Genomic DNA, 27,150 nt, shown 5'->3' on the forward strand with positions numbered 1-27,150 from the left:
TTATAGTTAATCAAAACTAACATTTTGTTCCATTGCACGTTGGACCATAAGTAAAAGTACTGAAGTAGATTTTCCATCCTCTTTTATTTCCATATTTTGAAATAGCTTTGCAGGGTTTTCAAAGTCATTTAATTTAAAGTAAAATACTCTTAACCAGTACACAAATATAATTCAGGATTTTACTGTTGATTTGATATTTAATCTATGCTGTAGGATTTAGGACATCTCATCATGTTAGATGAAATAATCAGTATTTTCCATTTTTTTATGACTTTTTTTTTTCTTTTTGTTATGACTTTTTTTTCTCTTTGTGGGATCTTCCTGGACCAGGGCTTGAACCCGTGTCCTCTGCATTGGCAGGCGGATTCTTAACCACTATGCCACCAGGGAAGTCGGGGTTTTTTTTGTTTTTTTGTGTTTTTTTTTTGGCTGCGTTGGGTCTTTGTTGCCATGCACGGGCTTCTCATTGCAGTGGCTTCTCTTGTTGTGGAGCACGGGCTCTAGGCGCGCAGGCTTCAGTAGTTGCAGCATGCGGGCTCAGTAGTTGTGGCGCACCGGCTTACTTGCTCGGCGGCATGTGGGATCTTCCTGGACTAGGGCTCAAACCTGTGTCCCCTGTCCTGACTTTCCTCTTAAAGATGTATAATTTTAGTACGCTAGGACAAGATTTCACACATCTATGCAGGATATATACATCTTGCAAATGTGTTTGTTTTAAAAATTGTTTTGTTAAGCATTTGAGCTATAAAATTCTAACTTGTTGTCTAAATATATTTGCTATTAGAAAACTATAGTTAAGCTGGGACAAAGTGAGAGAGTGGCATGGACATATATACACTACCAAATGTAGAATAGCTAGCTAGTGGGAAGCAGCCACATAGCACAGGGAGATCAGCTCAGTGCTTTGTGACCACCTAGAGGGGTGGGATAGGGAGGGTGGGAGGGAGACGCAAGAGGGAGGAGATATGGGGACATATGTGTGTGTATAGCTGATTCACTTTGTTATATAGCAGAAACTAACACACCATTGTAAAGCAATTATACTCCAATAAAGATGTTAAAATAAATAAATAAAAATTTAAAAAATCAACTATACTTTAAAATGAAATAAAAATTAAATTAAAAAAGAGAAAACTATAGTTAGTCCATGGAAGAACATTTAACTGGCAATGGGGGAGGGGAACACTGACATCTGCAATGAAAGTAAAAGAAAATAATATTGCTGTAGCAATAGTATTTAAGAAAAATGCTGAATGATGGAATTGGGGAAAAAATCCTTGTATTTAAGGATAAGCAAGTTTGATTAGGATTTAGGTAGCCTTAGAGAATATAAAAAGAATGTTATTAATAATTAACTTTAGGGACAATTAGAGGTGGATAATGATTCTTATAGTTTATTTTGTGTATAAATTTGTTTTCCTTATTTTTTATCATTTTTCTTACTCTTAAGTTTGTTAGACATATAGAAGGTATAATTTTATTTCTGTTTGTTTTATCTTAATGGATTATTTTAAAACGAATTGGATAGGCAGTTAGGAGAGAGGGATAAAAACATACATGAATATTTGAGGAGGTGACTCAGCAACGGTTGTGAGATATGAGGTATGGGATATTGTTTTGCTATTTGAGAACTGAAATCACATTCTTGAACCTTCTCAATGAGGGTTCAGCTACCTGCTATATATTACAGATTCTGAAATTTTTTTGTGTTTGTTAGCATTGTTGAACTTGCTGATAAAGGAATTGTGTCCCTGGTAGATTAGATAAATGGAATATCAGTGTGAAATTGCTTCACAACAATAGAAATGACTAATCTGAATTTCTTAATAATTATTCATATTGAGAGTTTATGTGTGTGGCACTGTGTTAAATACCTTATGTGTTTAGTGGAAATACCTTTTTTTCCCCCCATTTCAGCAGGAAAAACAGGTTTACTGAAATCAAGAGAAGTAATTAAAATTACAGGTCTGTAACACTACAGAATTCTAAATTATAGGTTAACTTTGCAGGAGGTCATTAGTGGATTTGTTCCCATGGTATCCATGGGTAGCAGGCCTAAAGTGGGTTCATTAACTGAAATATTCTTATGAGGATGAGGTCTTAATCTATTTCAGAGGACTATTTTAATAAGCAGTATTTGTATTTATTCATTAATTATAGTGGCTGTCTATATTTGTAAGTGTATAAAATGTATTACCCCCCATCCCCCCCAAAAAAAACAACACACAAATGTTTCCCCAAACTATTCTCTGACCAATGTATACTCATAGTAGGGGTGGAAGGTCTAAGTGCTTAAAGAGGTTAGTAGATTGAAGGGATCTGGAGAGATGCTAGCCCGTTGAGCAAGAAAGCCCATAGTGGTGATACTCCCCCCTAGTGGTGGAGCCTGGTAACCCAACACTTTAGAGCGAGGCTGAGGTCCCATTCTATGGAGAATTTTTTGTTTTTTTAAAAAATAAGCCACAGGCCACACAACTCATCAGAACTAGAACTTGGGTTGCTTCTGTAACAATTTAGATTTAAATTCAATATTTCCTCTTTAAATTTATTATTGTCCACTTATAAAACCTGTGGTTCTGTAGCAGTGGGGGGCATTGCTTTAATGTTAGCTTCAAGCTAAGTCTGAGGAGACTTTATGAAGGAAGTAGAGAGGTGCAGAGTGGTATTTTGAAGGTAGTGGTGATGTTTGTAATGGAGTTAAGGCTCCTGATGAAGAGAATGCCTGAATTTCTGAAGGAATGATGGCTTTTGAGACCTTGGGAATGATTTTTCTAGATTTGAAGATAAAAACATACTCATATTTCTAGTTCCAGTCATTAAAGTATGAATTTCTTTTAGGATTCATTTATATTTTTTTCAACTGTGATACACAGTATACTAACTGAAACATTTGATTTTAATACACGTGTGAACATGATGTTGGAATTCTTTCAATTTATTACATTGATGTATGCTTTGGGCCAGTTTTTCTCTCTGAAAAATTTGTTTTTCTACACGCACTGTGACTACCTGTAACCTTATAGGAATTGCATTTTGTGGCTTGCTTCATACCAGTTTTTATGAATATATTTGCTTTGTTTGCATATACTTTGTAAGAATTTATTCAATGATAGGTTATTTTTATTGTGGTTTGTTTTTTAGTTTCCAGAATTAACTGAAATGCAGTATCAGTATTTACTTTTACATAACACCTTGGATTATACGGGACTTCATTTACTAGTAATTTTACTGTTTTGTTGCCTGCTGTTTACACAGAATGACTTATTTCCTGTGGAGTCTGTGTGGAATACATGATAAAATTTGATTTCTCTGGAAAAAAACTCCATTAAATGAACTTTAATACAGATATGATGAAAAATATTTACTAGGTTTTATCTCCCCACAATTTGTCAAATGGATTGTAGTTTTTACAGCTTCACATTTTACACTCACTTGTTAAAAGTATTGTTGAGCTTATTAGAGGCAGTTTCCCGTGGTGGAATGAGGAGGTGATGCAGCGTCTCTGATACGCTGTAGAGTTTGCAGTCAGTCAGCACAAGTAGCTGTCTCTGTGGTCTCCTGCAAATTGCCTCATCTTTGCAACAATACACACACACAGGCAGTTCGTAGAGGAAACCTGAGTGGTTAGTAAACATACTAAAATATTAAAATGCATATAATATCTTTGATCATGAGGGATATGAAAACTACAAGAGATGCTATTTGTTACTTACCAGCCTGGAAGAAATTTTTAGAAGTCTGACAGCTGTAGGGTTGATAAAGATGTGGGAAAATAGGAGCTCATACATTGTCGGTGGGAGTCTAAATTGGCATAATTAGTTTGGATAAGCCATTTGGCAATGCCTTACGATTGGTTACTAACTTTTTTATGTGCTGTGGGCGAATTTGACAGTCTGGTAAAGTCTATGCACTTCTTTGCAGAATAATTTTTAAATGAATAAAATATGTAGACATACAAAAGATAATAACCTCACTGAAATACTGTTATCAAAATATAAATGTGATTCAATAATGTTTGTTTTTTTGTGAAGTCATTTTATAACAAGAATCTAATGACAGGTCTTATAACTGAGTTCAAAGTAGTGAGGAGTATAAACAATATCTAGAGCTATCAGCAACAAGCAGAATGAAAGAGGAAAATATTCCTGATTTTTATTGGTTACAAAGTCACAGATACTGTTAATTCTGTGCTGTTTGTTGTCTCTATTTATAATTGAAATCATAAATTTTAGTTAGAGATTTGTGAAAATGAAGATATGTTTTCCGTCCTTTCCAAGTTCATGGTTTCCCTGACTTCTAATCAATGGAAGCAGTGGAGACCCAGTTTAAGAACTCTTGCAGAGAGCGTTTATAAACCATGAACGGTGTTCATTGTTTATAAGAATTTTTTTAAATCTTATAAATGGTTAGAATTCTTACAAATGCTCTCCAGCAATGGAAATAAATAGATTACACCTGTATGGGTCAACAGGCATAGGTTTTTAATGACTTTTTTTTTTTTTTTTTTTTTTTTTTGCGGTACGCGGACCTCTCACGTTGCGGAGCACAGGCTCCGGACGCACAGGCTCAGCGGCCATGGCTCACGGGTCCAGCCGCTCCGCGGCATGTGGGATCTTCCCGGACCGGGGCACGAACCCGTGTCCCATGCATCGGCAGGCAGACTCTCAACCACTGCGCCACCAGGGAAGCCCAACAGGCATAGGTTTTTAAAACAAAACTTCGACTTAAAAGTTTCAGTATGAAATTAGAAAATATTATGCTAATTTAAAAAACATATAAAACTATATTGCATATTGCTGATGATTTCATGTACCTGTTTTTGTGTGTGTCTCTGTAGATAATAAAGATAGGTTTAAAAGAAATAACACTTTTGCCTAAATGGGAGAGAGGAGAATAAGATGGGATAAAGAGTTCAGATACACCTGCAATGTTTTAAATGTTTATGTTAAAAAAAATCTCAAACTTACTCAATAATAATCAGTTACAGATTGCGGGTACATAGGTGTTTGCTTTGTTATTCTTTGTACTTTTCAGAATTAAAACAGTTCTCAAACATTTTAAAATAATGATTATGATGAAATATTTTATTATAGTATATAAATAAACATTGTAATAAAAAAAGAAGTGGTACAGAGACAGATTAGTTGAAAGGGGATTAACTTCTTTCATTTGCTTCAGGTACATATAGCTTATTCCTGTACATAATTGTACTATTGATATTTTGTGACTAATGCAAGTATTTGTTTGCTTTTTGCTTTTCTATTTAGATTGTAAAAGTAAGCCTTTAAATAGCAGTTGATGTTTATGGTAGCAGAATGGAAACTCAGTTAATGTGGTTAGGACTGTGCTACTCTGCAGTAACTTAATAGCCCTTAATTTGCCCATTTCTGGCATGTTTTTCACCAGAAAAGCTCAAAATTTTATCTTTCTAGACCCAGGAAAACGGTTTTATTTGTTGGGCTTATATTGGTTTCTTGTATCTCTTCTCTCTAATGGTTCACTAAGTTAGATCAGAAATATCTGGGATTGCTTTCTTCACTTTCTTAGTAAAGAGATACATAAAATCCTGGTTATTGAAGAAGAACTTTTGATAAATACTCCAGGTCATTTTCACTGAAATGAACTAAGGTGTTCGTCAATAAGGATGAATGTAATGGTAACTGCACAAGTTAGAATATAATGAAACGTCTTCATTTTCTCAACTACCAACCTGACCAAAAAGTAAGGATTAGATTGAAGTGAAGTGAACAGAGCTTCCAAGAGCATGGACTCAGTCCATAGATAGGAAGGTTAGTAAGGAACTGCAAAGATGCACAGGGTAACCGAGGCAGTCCCTGGCTGTGTTGCACATTTCTTCCTAGAGAAATCAGAATTTCTTGTTTTTTAACTATTCTTCTTTGGATATCTCTTTCACTGTCTCTTTCCAATTGGCAATAACTGTTGTTTTATTGTTTATAAAGTAATACAGGTAAACATTTCAAATAACATAGAAACTAATAAAGTAGAATAAATACACCCCTGTAATCTTCACCTCTAGAAATAAACCATTATCAATTCACTATATATCCTTTAATATTTAGCATGTATGTAAAATAAGTTAATGAGTGGATAGCACGTTTATTTTTAAAATATGAAATAGTTCTTTACGTAATGTTGTGATAAGTAATCCTTTTGGATTTACTTAAAGGTAAGTTGTGACTATTCCTTTAGTAAGTTTGTCTCATCTTGTTAATGACTATAATATGTTCCATTTCATACCATATTATGATCTAACCAATCTCCTTTTTATGGGCACACATATTATTTCCAAATATTTGCAATTATAAACAGTGCTGCAGTGAGTATCCTTTTGAATAAACATGTGTGCCTTGTCTGATTCTTTCTGTAAGATAAATCCCTAGAAATGGTATTGCTGTACTGAACGGTACATGCATTAAAATTTTGTATGTATTATTAGTGTGACCATGAAAGATTGTACCAATGTATGTCTATATTGTTTACCTTAATATTTTACAGTGGTGTTTTTAATATAACATATTATATTCATATGTGAAGTGGAAACAAAATGTTTTTATAGTATTTTTACCAAATGAATATTACCACTAAACATATGGGACCTTATGTACATACCACTTCCAAGTCTTAGTGATCAGCTTTCATCTTGGGTTGCTGTCTCTGATCATAATAGCAAATGTTTTTAAAAGAGTAATTCTCCTGCCACAAGGGGATGGGGAAAGAGTGTCTGGACCAACGACTATGTTAGCCATGAGAGAGCTATGTTAATTCTGTTTCTGCATTTCCAGTAAATTGTTCCATTACTTAAGTTATACAAGTATTTGTCTATGAGGCAGGCACCAGGCTGGGCACGGGGGACACGATGAATGAGACACAGTTCTGGGCTTTAAGTTCTGGGGTTTATTTTAATAATTTAGTGGTAGAAACTGATAAGTAGCTGATAATAGGCAACTATTTAAAAAACTAGCATTGTGGTTATAAAATGACATTTGTAAAATAATACCCTGTAACAAAAAGCAAAATAGAAATGTTCACAGATGAGAGCAAAAAAATTTCACAAAACAATTTAACCACCTAAAAACAACTGTCATTAATGTTGGATGAATTTCATTTTCCTCCAACATTATGAGTATTTTTAAACCTTTATAAAAGTTGAAAGAATTTTACAGTGAATACTCAAAAATACCCACCACCCAGATTTTACAATCAGCATTTTACTGTGCTTGCTTTATCATGTGTCCAATCCTATCATTTATCATCCATCTTTTTAAAGTAAGTTGCAGAAATAAGTATCCTTCTTTGCGTCTACATGCATAGATTAACTACTATTTTAAATAGTACTGTTTTAAAGTCTATATTGATTAACTATGTGCTATAGAAGATGTAGAAACTTTGTACTCTTACATTCCTTCCCAAATTCCCTTTCCTGTCTCCAAATATTTGATAAATTACTTTGTTTAATTTTGGAACATAACACAAGTGTTATAAATCTTGAGCAACCATATAACGTATCCAGACAAGGATATTTGTGAGAGAGAAAGGGGGTACTATTCACGATTACGCAGGGACAGCGAGTACAGCTTGGGTGCTCCTAGGCAAATGAAGATGATCAGACTGTCTATAACAATAGCTGCTGGAGTTGTTTATTATTCTTAGTTTTATACTTAAGTGTATTTGTATTTAATAAATTAAACACTATAGTCAACATTTAGTTTTTTACCACAGTTTATTTCCTGAGTTCTTCATTTTGAGTCACCTCTGGTTGGATTTTATCCATAGCTTCTCCTTTCCTGAGTTCTTTATTTTGATGTATCTCTTGGTTGGATTTTATCCTCAAGTAGTCCCCCCACCTCTGTGACTGGGTCTAATTTGTACTGAATTCATTAATTTTTTACTTGCTTTGTTACCTTACATTATTTTTATACTTTTAATAAACAATATATTTCAATATGCTATTGTTCTTTTATTATCCCTATAATAATAGGGATAAATGGAACAATAGTAGAGGTATCCCTTATCTGGAAAGGGAGGCACGGTGTGAGGTTAGAATATTGTTTCTAATACTACTCAGTGTTTTCTACGTAAAGCCCCATGTAATTAGTTTCTTTGGAGGTTTTAATGCCCCCAGTTTTGGGGTCTCTGCTAATAATACAGACTTCGGTTAGTAGGTAGCTGTGATAATTTTGATAGTATACTGTTTATATGAAATGACCAAACCCGATCTTTTGTTCTATCCAAAAACTTGGCTTGCTCCTGCCATTTGTAAGTAATTTGGTAGACGAAATTCTACTTAGGAAAGCTTTAAAGTACATTAGAAGCTTTGATTTCCTCTTGGCTTGCTTTCTGTTGGATTCTATTTAATTTTTTTTGGTTTTAATAATTTTACCATCACAAATTTTACTATCAAAAATTTATACGACTCAAGAATAAACCTGCTGAAAAAAATCGTCTCTTCATTTTGCAATTTATGGAATAATGTTTTTATTTTTCCATATTCTTGTAATAAAACTTTTCTTCAGCTGTAACACATAGTACGTTGCTCTCAATAGTGAAGAGTTGTATACAACCACTTCTAGAACAGAGCAGATTATTTTATGATATAATGCATTATTATTATAGGGTATCTGCTATACTTGTTGATGCTGGTAGTGACCATCCTGCCTGGATCTTTGCTCTCGAGGCAGTAAGGCCCGATGGCTATATACAGTCTCAAGTTGATTTTCTTCTCTGCTCATACAGCTATTCTTATTCTTTGTATCTGGTACCTGTTTTACAGTGGGATATTGATACAAGAATAAATGTCTAACAGAAGGATATGAAGGAGTTCAGGAAAGAAGGTCTCAGAAACTAATGCAATAGTGGAATAAAAATGGGATGCTCATTTAGCCCTTGTCATGATTGTTCCATATTAAAATGACTTCATATTTTGATCCTTCAAGTGAAAACATCATGGTCCCCATTTCTAATGATGTTGTCTCTTGACAGGAGAGTATTGTGCTTCAGCAGTTTTACAGTGAAAAAGTCACAAAGACAACCCACGTGAATTTAAGAAAACCTCCTCCCAAACCAAAAAAAAACAAAAAACAAACTGTGTTCACTTTATAGTAAAAAATAAAACAGAATAACTCCCGATTCTAAAAAAGACAGTTTTTGACTATTTACATGACTTTGATTTATTTATCTGTAGATAGTTAGTAGTTATTTAGTTGTAGTTAGTATAAACTTTGCCTTCTACCTTTCCACTTAATGTTATAATAGAATTTTTTCACTAGTTACAGACCACATATATATTATTCTAGTCCCTATTATTTCATTGTTTTAATATGCTCTTTATTTCCTGGCTTTTTTATTTTTATTGCTGTTAATCACATAACTATGTTCAGATTTTTTCCTTTGGAATTATTTTTTAGGGTATGTTAAAGTAGATGTAATTACATCACACTGATAATAATTTATTATTTTGTATCAATGTTTTTGTGTAGGGCCTTACTTTTTGGGGATGAGATGTATTTCCTAGTATACCTGAATTTATATAATTCCATACATTCATTAATCTAGTGTTGTTACTACTACTAGTATCAAATACAAAATATTTCAAAACACCGTGTGATAGTCTCTGTGTTTTCTCTAATAAAATTAAGGTATAATGGCATTTAACATTAGGAATCTTAAAATTTATTACTGCCATGGGATAAGTTTTTCGTTTTTCATGGAACAAAACATTTTGATATTTTTCATTGTAGAATTCATATTCATGTGTTTATGTAAATGCACTACTATTTTTGTGAATTAGGAAATCCTAGAATAATTAAAATTGATATTAAATTCTTGAATTATTAATTTTGACCACAGTACTTTTTAAGTTCTTATGGTTATGTCAATTATATATACTATAAATATGCAAGTTCGGGAAACAGTTGCTTTTATAATACTCTAGAGCAAAGAATCTATGATAAACTGAAGTTAGAAATCCTTTTTTTTAAAGTTACATTTGAATAGGAATAATAAATTATAGATTCTTAGTTTATAGCTTAAAAATTTTACAGATTCCATTCAGTAGATACACAGTGTATGTAGAGGGAGCTTCAGGGCCAATCAGGAGCTAGCCGTTCTCAGGATGCTTTGAAGGATACAAAATCATGGAAATGTGGATCTTTTCCTAGGGAAATTTTCTGGGGAGAGTTCAGGTTAATAAAGTCACTACTTAAAAGAGTGTCACTGGAAATATTTTTACTGAGTCTCTAGAAAAAGTTCACTTAATTGAATATTGTAGCACCATCAATTGAAGTTCTATCCTTTCTACAAAAGCATGAACGTTTGAAAAAATATTTTCACCAATAACTTTATTTCTACATTTCTCATTCAGCTCTGAATTGAATTAGATACTGTCTTTAACATGTTGGACTTAAAAACTTATGTAACACTCTCCCCCATATAAACTTGTAGCTGCGCTGGTATTGGCCTTAGGTAGCCGGCTGGGTTCCCTTTTCTGTAGTTACACAGCCAGGTTCTCTTTAGGATCTACACTGAGGAAGAATTGGTCTGGGGTTTTCCAGTATTTCTTTCTTTACTTTTAAAGAGCTTGATATTAAATACATCAAAGAACTCTCAGTATGATTCATGTATTTTTGAATCTCTCACTTTTTCACCTTTGAAGTAATGATAGTTGAGGTTTTCCTGTAGAGTGTAGATTACATTTCCTGCAGAGGTACGATGATTTGCCGAGTTCTTACCTAACCCTTTGTTTGAATCTTTGCTCTCTTTATGGCATGTGTACTGTATGCATTTTTTATTTTTGATAAAAATGGTGTATTTGTCCTATTTATTGTGTAGCTCATTGAGGTCTTAAGGCTGAGTGCCCTTAAGGCTGTTGGTGATCTTTAGTGAACACTTTGTAATTATCAATACATGGGGTGGTATAATCTCTGATATTTTGATTTCTGGAAGCATTCATTGCCCCTTATATTTTATTCAAATCTGAGAAGAATGGCATGATATTAAGAAAATGAGTAAGGATTTTGGGGATCAAATAATTGTAGAAATTGAAGCTAACTTTTCTCCCAAATGCAAAAATATGCATCTGGCTGCTTCTCTTTGCCTTGTCAGTGGGCTTTGATTGAACCTCTTGGATATTCAAGTTGTGAAAAGTACAGCTCTCTTTTCCTCTCAGAGACTTTCTATAAAATACAAGGAAGGACAGAAGGGTCATGAAGTTTCTGTGGGTCACTAAGAGATACCTTCAACATGTTCTTCTTATTCTCATTCCAAATTTATGTCCTGTGAATTATTGTAAGCAAGTTAGTGTGGCTATTTTTTCCTTCCATTTTTATTGAGATATAATTTACACATGGCACTGTATAAGTTTAAGGTGCACAGCATGATGATTTGACTTATGTGCATCATGAAATGATTACCACAGTAAATCTAGTGAACATCCATCATCATGTATAGATACAAGATAAAAAAAAAAATTTTTTTCCTTGTGATGAGAACTCTTAGGATTTACTCTCTTAATAATTTACATATAGAACATACAGCAGTGTTAATTCTATTATGTTGTACATTATATGCTAATACTTGTCTTTTTCTTTTTTTATAGTTCCCTGTGCTATACAGCAGGTTTTCATTAGTTATCTATATTATACATAGTAGTGTATATGGCACCTGAACAAATACTATGTAGGTGTAAATACTACGTAGGTGACTAGAACAGACACATGAATAGCTATCCCTCTGGCAGATGTTTTCTTAAGACAAGAGACCACATACATATCTTTGTTTTGGTGCATCTGGTCATCATTAAAATTTACCTAGGGATAAAATGCTGGAAAAAAATATGGGTATAAAAGTATTAGTGAGATTTTTTTTTTCCTGTTTAAGCTTCACTTTGGAATGAACAATTTCATTACATGTTGTTTAGTGAAATGTACCATTTCTTTGTATTTTTGTTATGAATTGGTTAAAAAAACATGAATTGAGAAAAAAATTGAGTAATGTCATATGTTGGGGACTGGCATATGTCGATTATGCCAGTTTATTAATAGTGAATTGCCTTACAATTCAGTTTTTATAAAAACATTAAGATAAAAATAGAGGGCTGGGCACCTATAGTTAGTGTGACTGAGTATCTTACCTTCATTAATATGTGGGACCTGCTGGCCCATGATTTTTACAAGGTAACAGGTAAAGACAGGGTTTCTTCCTTGAAGATTCTAAATTTTAGATTTCTTTTTCCTTTTAGAAATGGTAGATATATGGCATCTGTGTCTCTATTTCCCAGCCTTGTGCCAGCAACAGACAAAACTCAACGGCTCACACCCTCTTTACTGATAGTATCAGTGTGGATTTCAAAACTGTGCTTTGTACTGAATTTAAATTAGCTGCTACCAGTCAGTTAGTGTTCACAGAAATAAGATCTTGTGTGTCATCCTTTCCTGAGCTGGCACTAAGCCATTTAACAGCAGAGCCACAGCCGTAACACATCAATATAAGCAACGTATATTTTTTAAAGCTAGAGCTTATTTGCTGTAAAGCCTTGAGAGTAGGATCTGTTGTACTTTCATTTTCCATAAACTTAGCATAGTGCTGGTCATGTATTTAGTAATCCACAATGCATGTTTAGAAATTTAGCACAATGTTTGCTATGTACTAAGTACTCAGAGAACATTTGGTAACTCTTGAGATTAAAGTACTAATAAGATTAAAAAAAACACTCCCTCTGTAGTTATTCTTTTAGCAACCTGATTGAGGTTGCTGATAGAAATTAACCCGAGGAGAAGGGAACAGAATTTGAGTGCCTGTACGTTTCCGGATGCTGTGCTAGGAGTTTTCCATACATTAACTCATTTAATTTTACCAATTTGTGAGATATTATTTCAATTTTATAGATGAAGATGAGATTCAGAGAAATAATTTGGTCAAGTCACACTGCATGCAAATACAGAATCATCATTTAAACTTGAGCCATTAAATTCTATTTTTAAAATGAACATATGGTGCCTTTTCAATTTTTAAAGGTTGCACTATGTTCCATATTATGGATGTTTCCATGCTCCCTTCACTACACAGAATTCCCTTGGGCATGATTTCGTTTCAGGTTTTATTCTCCAGTGGGAAGAGAGATTCATGAGCATCACTCTCTTCAAGAGACCAAAAGGGACACACAGACAGAGAAGGTGGGGAAGTCTTAGAGGTAGTCCTGGGTAAGGGAAACTGTAGCATGAAGAAAAATTCCCAACAAAGAGGGGTACAAATGGCCCTGAAAAGGGAAATACTTTGAAGGAACAGATGCACCCAACCTTCTCCTTAAAGAAAAGCACATGCCTGTCACAGAGAAATGCAACATAGAATAAACCCTATTTGTGGACTGTAGCTCAACCTGTGATTCTTTCTTAGTAGATTTTAAAAGCATGAATTCACATTAATCAGATTTCTGGTCCTTACTGAGTATTTCTACTCCATCACCTTGTTACATTTTCCTTTGAGAATTAACTTAACCTTCTTTACAAAAAATGCTCTTGAAAGTTTGAATCAACCATGATGCCCTAAAAACCTACCTTCCTAGATCATTTATTTCTTTTTCTGTGCAAAGGTGACTAGTTCAAGATGCGATGAGGTTTCTCTTTCCTTATGTAGTAGTGTTGTCCCTTCTTCATTATGTAGACTCTTACTTTTTTTTTTTTTTTTTTTTTTGGCTGTGCTGCATGGCTTATGGGATCTTAATTTCCTAACCAGGGATTGAACCCTGGCCCTTGGCAGTGAGAGTGGAGTCCAAACCACTGGACCACCGGGGAATTGCCTTAACATTTTTATTTTGAATGCAATGTGTTCATTTGAATATTAGGCTATTGGTTGCAAGAATTTTTCTGTAACCTCTAAAACCTGTAAGATTCTGCAGTGTGTATAGATGTTTAGAGTATGTACTTTGGAATAAGACTGGGAATCCCCAGTTCTACCATTTACTAGCTTTATAATCTCGGACAGGTTACTTAATGTCTTGGTGCCTCTGTTTCCTTGTCTCTAAACTTGAAATGTCAATGATTCCCCCATCATAGGATTGTTATGAGGATTGATGAATTCATTATACAAGAAAAGCATTTCGTACAGTGCCTAGCATATAGTAAGCACACAATAAGTGCTAGCTATTGTTGGTATTACTAAGATCTTTAAGGTGCATGACTGCTATGTTTTACAATACCTTTCCCTTTTTATTTTTTTGTTTCTAGATCTGATTTGTTAATATAGTTGAGTATCTTCAGAAATTATTGCTGTTTATATGTTTTTTTCACATGGAAAGACATGTATTTGGTTTACTAAGACTATTTTCTCCACATATAGAAATTATTGATTTACCTCCTTTTTAAAATTAGAATGTTTCTTTAAAAAAAAAACAACAACAAAAACCCAAACTAATAAACCTCTGTACCACTTACCATGGTAAGGTGTTTTATCTCAAACAATAGGTCAGCAGTACCTTTTCCTCTAATAATGGGGGATTTGAGGCTTGTCAGATGAGTAAAAGTGAGAGCTCACTAGAGATGTCACTTGCTGGTTTAAGGTAACTGGCGTACTTTTTAAAGTCTGTTGCAAGTAAAACCACTTCAGGGTAGGGCAGTGGCGAGAGCTACCGTTCCTTAGACTTCAGCTTCATCCTCTGTGGATTAAGCTTATTATTGCTGTGCTGCTATGGTTGCTATGTGAGTTTAATAAGATAGCATATGTGATGTCCATAGCATGGCGCTTAGCATGTCTAAAGCACTTAATATTCTGAGACTGTAACTAGAGAAAGATAGACTTTTATTTGAAAATATCTCATTTTTTGTCATCTAATATTTAATCTGAATATAATGTTCTTCACAAGTTCTCCAGTAATAGCCAGAATTAAAACTGTGGTTCTCATGTGTTTTGATATATATTCAGAATATGTAGGAAATTTGACAGGAAAAGAATTGTAGACTACATATAGGATTATAGTGGTAAAATCACCCTTTGTTATCTAACAATAGTGAAAACAATACTTCTACCAATACTGCCTTGTATTTTATAGTACTTTATAATTTACAGAGGTTTTTACCTATCATCTCTCAGTATATCACCTAGGTATGTATTGGAAGGTCAGATGTTAATAGACGAGTCCCTAGGTTCTGAGAGGTGAAGTGTCTTGGCCAAGCTTTCGTGTGTAGTGACCAGAGCGCAGCCCTTTTTCTTTTCGTACAGGACTCTTAGACTGTGCTTGGTGTGCTCAGGTGTCATACGTCTCATCAATTAAGATTTTGTCTGTGCCTAGGTCCTTAGTCCTTCTTAAATGGCACAGTTGAAGCCCTTCTCTTCCGACCACTCATTCTTTCTTGATTTTCCAAGGCTAACAAATTTCTTATAGGAATACAACCCTGTAGAGTTTTTTACTTCTCAGACTTTTTCAGGTAAAATGGACAATCTAAAGATTAAGAGCATTCTGTACAGAGGCTAGAGTGTTACTTTCACTGTCACCCCACCCTGGAAGAGACTCTTCCTAGCCCCCACCTCCATGGTACTGTTTCGCCTCACTGCACCTCCCACCATCCCAGTGCCTGCTGCAGTAAGCCACTATTGCTGACTTTTAGCACAGTAGATTTTTTCCTGTTTTTGATCTTACTATAAGTAGAATCACGCAGTGCTCTTTTGTGCATATGTGTCTTTCGCTCAGTTTCCTCTTCGTGAGATCCCTCCAAGCTGTTTGCATGTTGATGCTTGGAGGGGAATTGAGAGTTGGGTTGAGGCTCCCCATTCTGCCCTTGCTAGCGAGGGCGGTGGTGGAAGGGCAGTGTTTCGTCTGTGGTGTTTGGCTAGACTAGAGCAGTTCGTTTTTGTCTTACTAGGTCACCCTTTTTTGTCCTTTGGGTAAAGAGAGCAGGCTTTTCTTGGGGTTTTTGTTTGTTTGTGTCCATTGGTGTTCTTGGATTGCCAATGTTTCTGGCTACCAGCCTGGGATGGGTGAGGCCGAAACACAACTCAGGGCACTCACCACCACTGTCTCTTCATTTTGGGGTCGCCAGCCAGCCTTCCTTCTTCTTCCCACTTTTCAGAGCCTTCTTATGCTTGTCTTTCATATGACCAGAGTTTTTAGCTGTCTTTAGTGGGGGATTAGGGAAAAGCATATCTATTCTATCTTTCTGGAAGTGAAAGTCTATTTTACTTTTGATATCTATTTTTATAAACTTTTACAATTGTTAGGAAAAATAGATGAAATATTTTATGCATATATGGTCAGTTAACAATGACTGTTCACCAAAACAAGAACTTTTAGCAGAAATAAATTTTAGGTAAAATATAATCCCATGTAATTCTTTGTACTTGAAGTACAAACTGAAGAATTTTAACCCTGTGTAAATTTAAATTCCTGTGTTTATTGCAGAATCTTTTAGCTGAGAAAGTAGAACAGCTGATGGAATGGAGCTCCAGGCGCTCAATCTTCCGAATGAATGGTGACAAATTCCGAAAATTTATAAAGACACCACCTCGAAACTATTCTATGATTGTTATGTTCACTGCTCTTCAACCGCAGCGGCAGTGTTCTGTGTGCAGGTAATGTATGTATTTAAAAAATTAAAAACTATTATTGTATGATTATATGTTTGTTAGAGTTAAGATAAAAGTATATAATAGAATTAAACATTTGTTCAATGTTGTAATCAACTGTAAGTGCATTTAAATGTAAGCTCAAAGTCATTGTTTTCTAGGAAATGACTTTGATAGGCTAATATTTTTATATTGTATAAAATATTTAACCAATCCACATGTAATCATAAAACAGATTTTTTTAATCTTTATGTCCTGTATAAAGGTACATATGTTATAGAATTTGGTTCAAATATTGCCTTGTAGGTCACCTACATATATCTTAGGGGCAATGAAGTAGCCCCCTTAAACATACTCTGATTAAATAGTTTAATCAAGAGGCCATACTCAAGGAAGTCTGTTTACTTTTCAGTACCTCTAATGATGAGAAATTTCTTCCTATGATATAGAAATTTCTTCCTATGATATGATTTGAAGTGAATGAAATATTTTTCAGTGGGAACATACCAAAGAACGTTTTGGACAAGTATAAATATAATATATATACAACAGTGCTTATTTTAAATTAAACTTTTTAAGTTTGAGATATTGTAGTTTCACATGCAATTCTAGGAAATAATACAGAGAAATCCTATATACCTTTTACTCAGTGACCGCCCCCACCAATGCTAACATCTTGTAAAACTGTAGCACAGTTTCACAAACAGGATATTGGTATTGATACAGAACAGTTCCATCACAGTAAGAATCCCTCCTGTTGCCCTTTCTAGCCACACCCACCCCATCTCCCCACCTCCTGAATTTATTCTCTATTTCTGTAATTTCATCATTTAAAGACTGTTATGTAAGTGGAATCATATAGTATATGACCTTTTGGCTTTGGCTTTTTTTTTCTTATCATAACTCCTTCAAAATCCATCCAAGTTGTTGTCTTTGTCAGTACTTCATTCTTTTTATTACCGAGTAATATCCTATGGTATGGATGTACTGCATGCAGTTTGTTTAACCATCCATCTGTTAAAAGACACCTGGATTGTTTCCAGTTTTTGGCTATTACAAATACAACTGTTATGAACATTCTTGTACAGGCTTTGTGTGAACTTAAGTTTTCACTTCTCTGAGATATATGGCCAGAGAGTCCGATGGCTGAATTGAGATGGTAGTTGCATGTTTAGCTTTATCAGAAACTGCTAAAATGTTTTCTGGAGTGGCTGTATCATTTTACAGTCCCACCAGTGGTGTGTGAAGGACCTAGTTTTTCCATATCCTCACCAGCATCAGTGTTGTCATTGTTTTATTTTAGCCATTCCATGGGTATATAGTTTTAATTTGAGGTTTTATTTTGCATTTCCCTAGTGTAATGGTGTTGAACATCTTTTCGTTTGCTTTTTTGTCATCTGTGTATCACCTCGTTAGTGAAATATCTTTCATTCTTTTGCCTATTTCTATTTGAATTTTTTTTTACTGAATTTTGAGAGTTCTTTATATATTGTAGATACTAGTCCTTTGTCAGATATGTGGTTTTTAAATATTTTCTCCTAGTCTGTGGTTTGTGTTTTCATTCTCATAACAAGGTCTTTTGCAGATTTTAATTTAGTGAGTCCAATTTATCAGTTTCCCCTTTTACGGATCTTACTTTTGTTGTCAAATTGAACTCTTTGCCTAGCCCTAGATCACAAAGTTCTATTTTTTTCTCTTCTGTGTTTTTTTTGTTTTGTTTTGTTTTGCGGTATGTGGGCCGCTCACTGTTGTGGCCTCTCCCGTTGCGGAGCACAGGCTCCGGACGCGCATGGCTCACAGGCCCAGCCACTCTGCGGCATGTGGGATCTTCCCGGACCAGGGCACGAACTCGTGTCCCCTGCGTCGGCAGGCGGACTCTCAACCACTGCACCACTAGGGAAGCCCTTCTCCTCTGTGTTTTTCTGAAAGTTTTATAGTTTTATGTTTTACTATTGATCTGATCTTTGGGAGAAAGGATTCAGTCTTTCATCACTAACTAAGTATGATACTAGGTGTAAGAGTTTTGTAGATGTTCTCTATCAGGTTGAGGAACTAGTTTACTGAGAGCTTTTGTCATGAATGGGTGTTGGATTTTGTCAGATTTGGGGGAGTCAATTGATAGGTTCTTTCTTCTTTAGGATGTTGATATGGTAGATTACATCGATGGATTTTCAATCGCTGAATCAGCTTTGCATTTTGGACTAAATCCCACTTGATTGTATTATATTATTTTTATGTATTGCTGAATTCTATTTGCTAATATTTTGTTGAAGTATTTTATATCTAAGTTCATGTCAGATATCGATCTGTATTTTTCATTATTTATACTCTTTGTCCAATTTTGGTATCACGCTGATACCTCATAAAATGTATTGGGAAATGTTCCCATCTCATTTATTTTCTGGAAGTGATTTGTAAAATTCCACAGTTTTAGAAATTATGTTAATTCTTCTTTACATGTTTGATAGAATTCTCCAGTGAAGTCTTCTTGACCTGGAGATTTTAAATTACGTATTCCATCTCCTCAGTTGTTAAGGACAATTCAGGTTTTCTGTTTCTTCTTGGCTGAACACTTTCTCTTTTCAAGAACAAACACTTGTAGCTCCACATTCATACTCTCCACATTGTATAATCATCTGTAGACTTTAGATTTCTAAACCATTTTGAACTTTAGTGGAAACCAAAATTATTAGTAATATGGGCCAATGAAAACAATAAACCAATTTCTCTCAGACTAGCTTGCAGAAAGGTAATTTCAGTATTCTGAAATTTTCATGAAAGATTTTATCACAATCTAATAATGAGTATATGTTGGGACATAGCTCAAAATGGGTAGAAAAGATGAAAAGCAAAATATTTTGAAAAACACCATTTCAGATGATTCTGAGTTCCCCTCCTATCAATTTGAGGACCAGTACTTAAGTGGACATTAACATTTGTCAGAATTAGGTTAGCATTAAGGACAGGGTATGTTTATGTTTATCTAACGGGTGCTGAAAAGCCCTCCTGAGGCAAAAATACCATCTTAGTTGGCATTTGGTGTAACAGTTCAGATTCCACAAAAATATAAACTGTCCTCTGGCATCCTACAATACCTTATATATTTTAGGGAGATCATTTCTTTGCTTCTAAAAGTTGAATATATTGATTTCCTGTATTCACCACTGTTATGAAGAAATCTATTTAATTGATTATTATATTTTTTGCAGCTGTAACCTAGAAAGACTTTATTATCCAAGTATTTATTTTACAGTTACATATAATTGTATATATTTTGATAACATAAACCACAGCATACTGTTAAATGGTATATCCTTTAAGTAATAATTTACTTAATGCATTATGTTGTTAAATGGTTAAATATGGACCCTCAATTTTTTAATGACGCTTAGCTCAAAATAACCTTTATTTACTTGTTTATTACAGTCTTTTTTGTAATAAACTTTTAAATTTTAGAGTAGTTTTAGATTTACAAGAGAAAAAGATTGAAGTTATTAGGAAAAGTTAATTCATGGATCAAGAGGATGGTGAAGTTGTTAGAGGAGAAAGGAAGAGCCCATGAAGGTTTAGAGGCAAATAAGAAGTGTAGAGCAGATAATGTGCTTCCCATACCTAGACATTCTGGTTTAATTGGTTTTCTTTGCGGGGGGGGGGGGGGTCAACACATTGACATTTTAAAAAACATGCTCTAGGTAATTCTAGTGTGCATCCAGTATAGAGACAGGGAAGCTAAGAAGCAGGTTCATGATTCACAGCTTTTTAAAATTTAATTTCGTTGAGGAACAATGGGAATGGATGAAGCCTTATTAGTTATTTGGATGACCATATAGCATTGACAAGGATCCTTTATGAAACTAGAATACTCAGACTTTTAGTGAAGAATCTATAGAATTAAATGATTTCTTCCCCAATACTCAGCAATTTAGGAGCAAGAACACCCTCCATAGGGATTAACCTGTTTGCTTTATTCTACGAAGTGGATTAATCGGCACATATTCTGAGAATGCTAGTGAGAGTATATCTGAAATGTATAACTGTGGGTTAAAAGTTGGTTAGGGGGTCAAAGAAGCCAGGGGACAGCTGATAAACTAGGTGTGATACAATTAAGCTAGATTTTCACAAGAGTGAAGGAGAGGTTTTGTGTGAAAGGAGGATGGGGTTGAAAATTAGGAAATTGTAAAGAGTTGATTAAATAAATGAGTAAATTGCTAAAGTATAATGTAGATGATTGTGGATATAATAGAGAAGCTTTAGGAATGATAAGGCTGGGGTCTCATCTAGATTATAAACATGTATGTCGAAATAACTCAGGATTTTAATGGAACTGGAGAGGAAAAATATTAAGTGAGCTGAAAGAGGGATGTCTTGGAGTTTATTGCATGAGGTTGATAGATTTACATTACATTTTATAATATAAATTTAAAAGGAGGATCTGTTAAATAATTATGATTGAAAAGTGGTCTGAGATCTACTGTCATTGAGCCAAGAGAGTACCAATTGTGACCCATATGAGCAGAGTGAATGAAAGAGATCTCAAGGGGACAGCCAAGATGGAAAGGTAAAGAGGAGTTTCAAGAAAAATTTTCAAGAAAAAGTATTCAAATTATATTCTGTATTATAAATTAAGTGCCTCAGAGGGAGTTGTAGATTCATTGAGAAAGGCACTCTATCATCAGCAGTCATTTTTGTTTAAAAACTTGAGTTCTCCTGGGTCCTTCTGTGTCAGTGTAATTTGGGACCACTTCTATAATACTGCTATAATTTTTTTATAATTCTGTAGAGTCATTGAAATGTTCATAGCTATAAGTTTAAAAGATTAGTGCTTTCCTTTGTGAGACTTTTTCTGCTTTTTTCTTTTCTTTAAGAAAAAGTGAAATTTTCTTCTAGAGCTGACACAAAGATTCTCCAGTTGCTTTTCTTTGCTGAATGGCTGATGAATGAGCTATTGGCTTCCTTGTAAGCCCTCTTAGCAAATCATTCTGCTCTTCTTTCACAAAGTCAGTTTCTTCACAAATCTCAGAATTCAATTCTCACCTTCCTCAGTGCACACATCAAACTCCTTGGCCAGATAAAGTTGTTAAATTAGGACTACTCAATATAATTCTCACCTCCCGTAAGTGTTAACTCCGAACTTCCTTTATCTAATTGTACTGTAAGGAATATTCCCCATAATTGCTAAATCTTTTAGATGTATTCTACCACAAAGTTACTTATCTCTACCAGAATTCGCTAAAAATTCTAAGAACAAAATAACTTCTTCTAAGGTTATTACTGTCATTCAATAGATGTAAGAAAAAACATCCAGATGAAGGAAAATCAAAAAGTACATGTAGAGTCAAGCAGGGTGCACATACAATCAAAGCTTGGTAATGTATTGGAGGTTAATATGTTGTTGGACTTCAAATAAATGAAAAAATGATTAGTAATTACAAAGGTATTTTAAAGAGGAGGGAGAATAAATTATTACGTTGATATATTAGATATTAACTGGCTAACATCTTTTCTTCTCTAACTAAATAAAATGATTGTTTATTATGTGTAAACTATTTGGGCAGTCCTGTGTTAGGTCATTTATATATATAATATCTCATGTCATTCTCATTACTCTAAAAGGTAGGACTGAGAAAAATCCATGTTTTAGATGACAACATCAAAGCTGAGAGGTTGTATAATTTACCCAAAGTCACAGAGCTAATACCTGTCAGGGTTGGGATTTGTGACTCCAGAGCTAGTAAGTTTAATGCTTTCCTTAAGTGTACATATTCATTATTGTTCCTACCCTGTGAACTGTAATTTGCATTTTGCATTCCCAACTAAGATTATTAATCTTTTAGTGCAGGGATCCATCAGCCAGCATTCCTTAAACTCATTAGATCATGAAAAGCTTTCGTTCAGATTAGCATTTCATAGCAAGGGCTGGTGAGTTGGAGTTAGCTGGCCAAGACCATGTGGAAGAGCTCATCAGCCTTTTGTTTCATTACAGTGAAGTCATATCTCTTAGGAGATTCAATTCTAAAGTGAGCACATAATGTGAGAATCATTTGTAGATAAAATTACCGTGTCCATCTCTTAATGCACTGGTAGGTGCTTTCTAAATGGTTTTGGGATTACAACCCTTATTTCCTTTAGTCCTTGGATAATATTTCTCTATGGCCTTAATTCTTAAGTTTTTCTAATATGTCTGGCTACCTGGACAAAGTATTCCACTTCTTTGTCAAAGACTGGCAAACTCTCATGCCATTCACACATTCTTTGCCTGGCTTGGCTAATACGTGAGGACTGTTTCAGACTTGACTGAATCCATGACCAGTTTAATATAAATGATGTTTTAGGGTTACTGCTGAACGCGGTCTAGTTTAATTATTTTTTTAGGTCGAAGGGATGTGATTTAAGTTCACTGTATTAAATTTCCTCCTAGGTGTGTCTTCCTCAGATTGGATAATCCCAACTCTTTTACAATGAATAAATGGATGTTTTCAGTGAACTTTAATTATCTATGTGACACTGTAGCATTCTCTGAGCTCTGTTTTCTATATTATTTGTATATAAAGTCCAGATTTAGTCACCCATCTTATAATTTCAAACCTACAGAAAATTGAAACAGTAGTACAAAGACACCAGTCAACACTTCGCCAAGATTTCACTAATTATAACATTTTGCCACATTTGATTTTGCTCATTGCCTTCAAGAAAGACACATAAGGGTTGTGAGTTTACATTTTATTCAGGGTCTTACTGGGGACTATATATAGCCTGGGAGACAGCCACTCAGTTAGTCTTGAGGAAACTGCTCTGAAGAGGTAGGGGAGGGGCCAGTTTACAAATTTTTTTGGTTTGGAAATAACATGCAGTCTTGGTAAAAGCAATGACACACATCTTGGTAAAAGATCACTGTAATTCCAAAGAATAGGTGTATGTTAATGATTTAGTGCTTTGCTATGTCTGGGAAGATGCAAGCATCTCGGGTCATTGAAATTCTTCCTGAGATATGTGTCTAACTATCTAAGGGCCTGTTTATCCAAAGCACAGAGCGCCGCACCTGTTTTTCATCCTGAACTCCTCTTGGTACACTGTCTGTGGGTGACTGCAGTGGCTGCGACTTAACCCCTGTGGAGGTGGGTGATGAGAGATGCTCTTTGTTCTTCTTTGTTCACATTCTTTTAAGTATAAGTAAAAAATGAGTCACATACTAGCAAATGTACTTTTAACTTGTAGACATCATGAAATATCACTGCTAAATATTTCAGTTTGCATATTTTAATAAGACATTCTTACCTAATCAGAATACCATTATTACTTTTAAGTGAAATGGCATTAATTCAATGACATAATCTGCTTTTTTAAAAGTACTATAGCAGTTATTCGTGTACTTCTTATTGCATCCTATCAGGAGGCACATATTGTTGGTTCTTTCAAACACCAGTGATGAGATCGATCACTTGATCGAGGTGGTGATCATTACATCTTTGTTGTACAAGTATATCTTTCCCTTGTAGTAAGTGTTTGGGGAGGTGAATGGGTTAAGAGGGGGGACACTTTGAGATAATGTGACTATCCTGTTTCTTGGCACTTTTTTACCCAGTGATTGTAATATCCATTGATCATCTCTGTCTGAATTTGATATTACATTGATGATTGTGAAGGGGTGATTTTTAAACATTCTGTCATTGCTTTAACATTAATTAGTTGGTATTCTTCTATAAATGAGAGCTTTTCTTTCCTCCATTTGCCCTTCTGAGTATCTCAATGCAAAGATTCTTTTTTTTATTTACTAATCTGTTGCTGTGATTATTCTTCTTCAGTGTTCAAGTTGCCCTAAATTTGATCAGTGGAAACCAACTCCTGTGTCATTTACATGCCTCGGTTAGTCTTTGCTTTCTGGCTCAACAAAATATTCTAAGCCTACTTTATATACTTTCCCTGTCATGGAACTGCAAGAAGCACTTTTTTTTTTTTTTACATCTTTATTGGGGTATAATTGCTTTACAATGGTGTGTTAGTTTCTGCTTTATAACAAAGTGAATCAGTTATACATATACATATGTTCCCATATCTCTTCCCTCTTTCAAGGAGTCCTTCATCTTTTTGGTAGGAAGTGATATTTAGAAAGCAAGAACTGGGCAAGTTATACTGTTTGCTGCTGGGATAGTATCATTGCTTGCAGCCTTTTTCAGTAGATAGAGCTAGGATGTGTGTATGTGTGTACCTGCACACACATACATACATACATACATATATAAATTATGACTTTAACTGGATCTCTCCTATTCCAAGCTAACACTGTAGGGTTTTTCCTCTATTTTCCCTATTCCATAGTTTTATCTCCTTTCTCCAAAATGAAAACCTGGATCCCAGCAATACTGGTGTATTTGCTCATTTGCTCTCCCTTTCAGTGCATATAAAATAGTTTTAGAATTACAACACCAGTAGGATCTCTGAAAACAAATCATGAACTAGACTTCCTAATTTCTGCACAGTTCCTTTCTTCTTTTAGCTATGTGTCAGTTTTCTTAGCATACAACCTGTTAAGCTTTTTTGTATGTTAGTATTATCATTTTTCTTAAGAGAACAAAAATTCTGCTGACTCATAAACTGAGTTGCTACTATGCATGTTATATACAGTTTAGTATCTCTTACGTTCATATACATTTTTGCTGTAATATATGTGTTGGAATCGCATGTTCACGTTAGAATTGTTTTCCAAAGAAAAAAATAGATGCTCAGAAAACATAGGTGTGATAGACACAATATCTTTATCTGGCAAGTAGTGAATTATACAGAGCCAGTTACAAAGTGGTAGTTAACTGTGGATTCTTCAGCTCTTCAGAGGCATTGGGTCTATTTAATATATTTCAGTATATTCAGTAGGGTCCTGAATATTTGTAGCACAACCAGAGAGAAATCACTGTTGAAATCTTTGTGCAGGGTGTTGTTTACCAGTTTTTTTCTCTTCAGGGTATCAGAACTGTAAGTAATGGATGGTTCCACTCATACCAGATCTCTCTCTATATATATCACTATCTATAGAAATTGAATAATTTGAGGTTTTATGAAGATACACTTTGGAATATCCATGCAATAGTTATATCTATATATAATTTATCATAAAAATATAAATAAGAGGCATACATAGAGATTTTAATATGAATCTTACAGGAAGTTTGATTAACATTAAAAAGAGAAACCATATTTCTTTAAAAATCCCTTCAAGGGCATAAAAGATAAAAACTACATTCATCATGGGAGCTATATTAAATATATACAATTATGGATGAGTTAATAATCCTTTTTAGTTTTGCACAACCCTTTAAAAAGGATTATAAACTGCTATAGCATTTGGATTGATTTTTTTCTTGTTTCCATAACAAAAAATTGAGAAGATTTAATAGAAGAGTTTTCCCAGAACCATGCCCTGCAGTTACTGCTTAGGCCTTCCTGGATGCTTTGCTGCAACTTGACTGCCCTCTTCAGGCTGCATGTTAATAGATTAGGAAAATCTACAGTGTTCCTTCCATTCATAAAGTTACATCTCTAATGTTCCTATGAACTATTAAAACAGAAAGTACTTTTTTAGCTAACAGTGTTGGAAATGTGCTTATTTAAGTGCTAGGAGCATTTGTGGTTTTCAGCTTTCAATTTCAGATGGCAGTGAAGTTTGAAGGGTTCTAATAAGCATTAATGACACCTTTGCTCATTAGTCTAAGCTGACACAAACATATGCAAGAAGCCAGTCACTTTCTTTGTCATTAGTTAGGCTTCTTCTATCCCCTGTTACGCATGAAGAAGTTGGAATATGGAGAGATAAGAGATAATGGAGTTAAGTTTAGAGAACAGGGTTTATGTTATTGGGGCATATTCCTTCTAACAATCTTTTTTACCCTAAATAGATATCATCAACATTGAAATATGTTTTTCTCAGGCTTATTGAATTATTTCTAGTGACAAACAGATCTGGTCTCTAGCCCTATTGCTACTAAATTACCTTCAACAGAAGCAAGCCCCCATTTACCTTGTCAGTAGTAAGTTTTCTCTGAGTATGGTATTTGTGTTGAAAAAATGTAATTTGCTTAGCTCCCCTGGAATTCTTTATGCCAACAGATAGATTCCTAACTAGAAGCAAGATGTGTAGAAAATTTTTCTTGTTGCTTTGGTGCTCTAGATTCTAAAGGAGAATATGTAAGAAATAGGTCATATCTTCATTTATATAGTATTTTAATAGCTGCATATATTTTCCCAACTAGACCAGTACAGTAACATTCTGAGTGGTTTACAAACATTTATTTTCTCCTCCTCTAATACATTATGCACACTGTTGCCAGATACAGCTTTCTTAATTAGTATTTTGCATAATCTGCTTCTTTCAAAACACTTGTAGTAGTTGTTCACTATTTACAGAATAAAGTCAAGATCTTATTTATCTTTCTCCTGGAAGAGAGCTTCCAGTCTATTCTTTCCTTATTTTCTAACATGAAACTTAGTTCTGTTATTCGACTACCTAATATACATTTCAGACTGGGTAGTCTTTGTTTATACTGCTTCTGTTGCCTTCATATTCTCTTCCTGTCCTTCCTTGATTAT

The 27,150-nt window shown here is 34.4% G+C and overlaps 1 protein-coding gene across 4 annotated transcripts in view; it reads left to right on the forward strand.

The window, feature by feature from the left end:
- The window catches only part of TUSC3 (tumor suppressor candidate 3), a 183,585-nt gene that overhangs the window by 45,254 nt on the left and 111,181 nt on the right, over window positions 1-27,150 (forward strand). For all 4 annotated transcript variants that reach the window (XM_079908911.1, XM_079908908.1, XM_079908910.1 and 1 more), the window contains exon 2: window positions 16,409-16,578. In XM_079908911.1, the coding sequence (XP_079765037.1) occupies window positions 16,409-16,578 (170 nt within the window). The remainder of the gene's footprint in view (window positions 1-16,408; window positions 16,579-27,150) is intronic.

Source organism: Stenella coeruleoalba (genome assembly GCF_951394435.1).
Source record: "Stenella coeruleoalba genome assembly, chromosome: 21".
NCBI classification, from domain to species: Eukaryota; Metazoa; Chordata; class Mammalia; order Artiodactyla; family Delphinidae; genus Stenella; species Stenella coeruleoalba.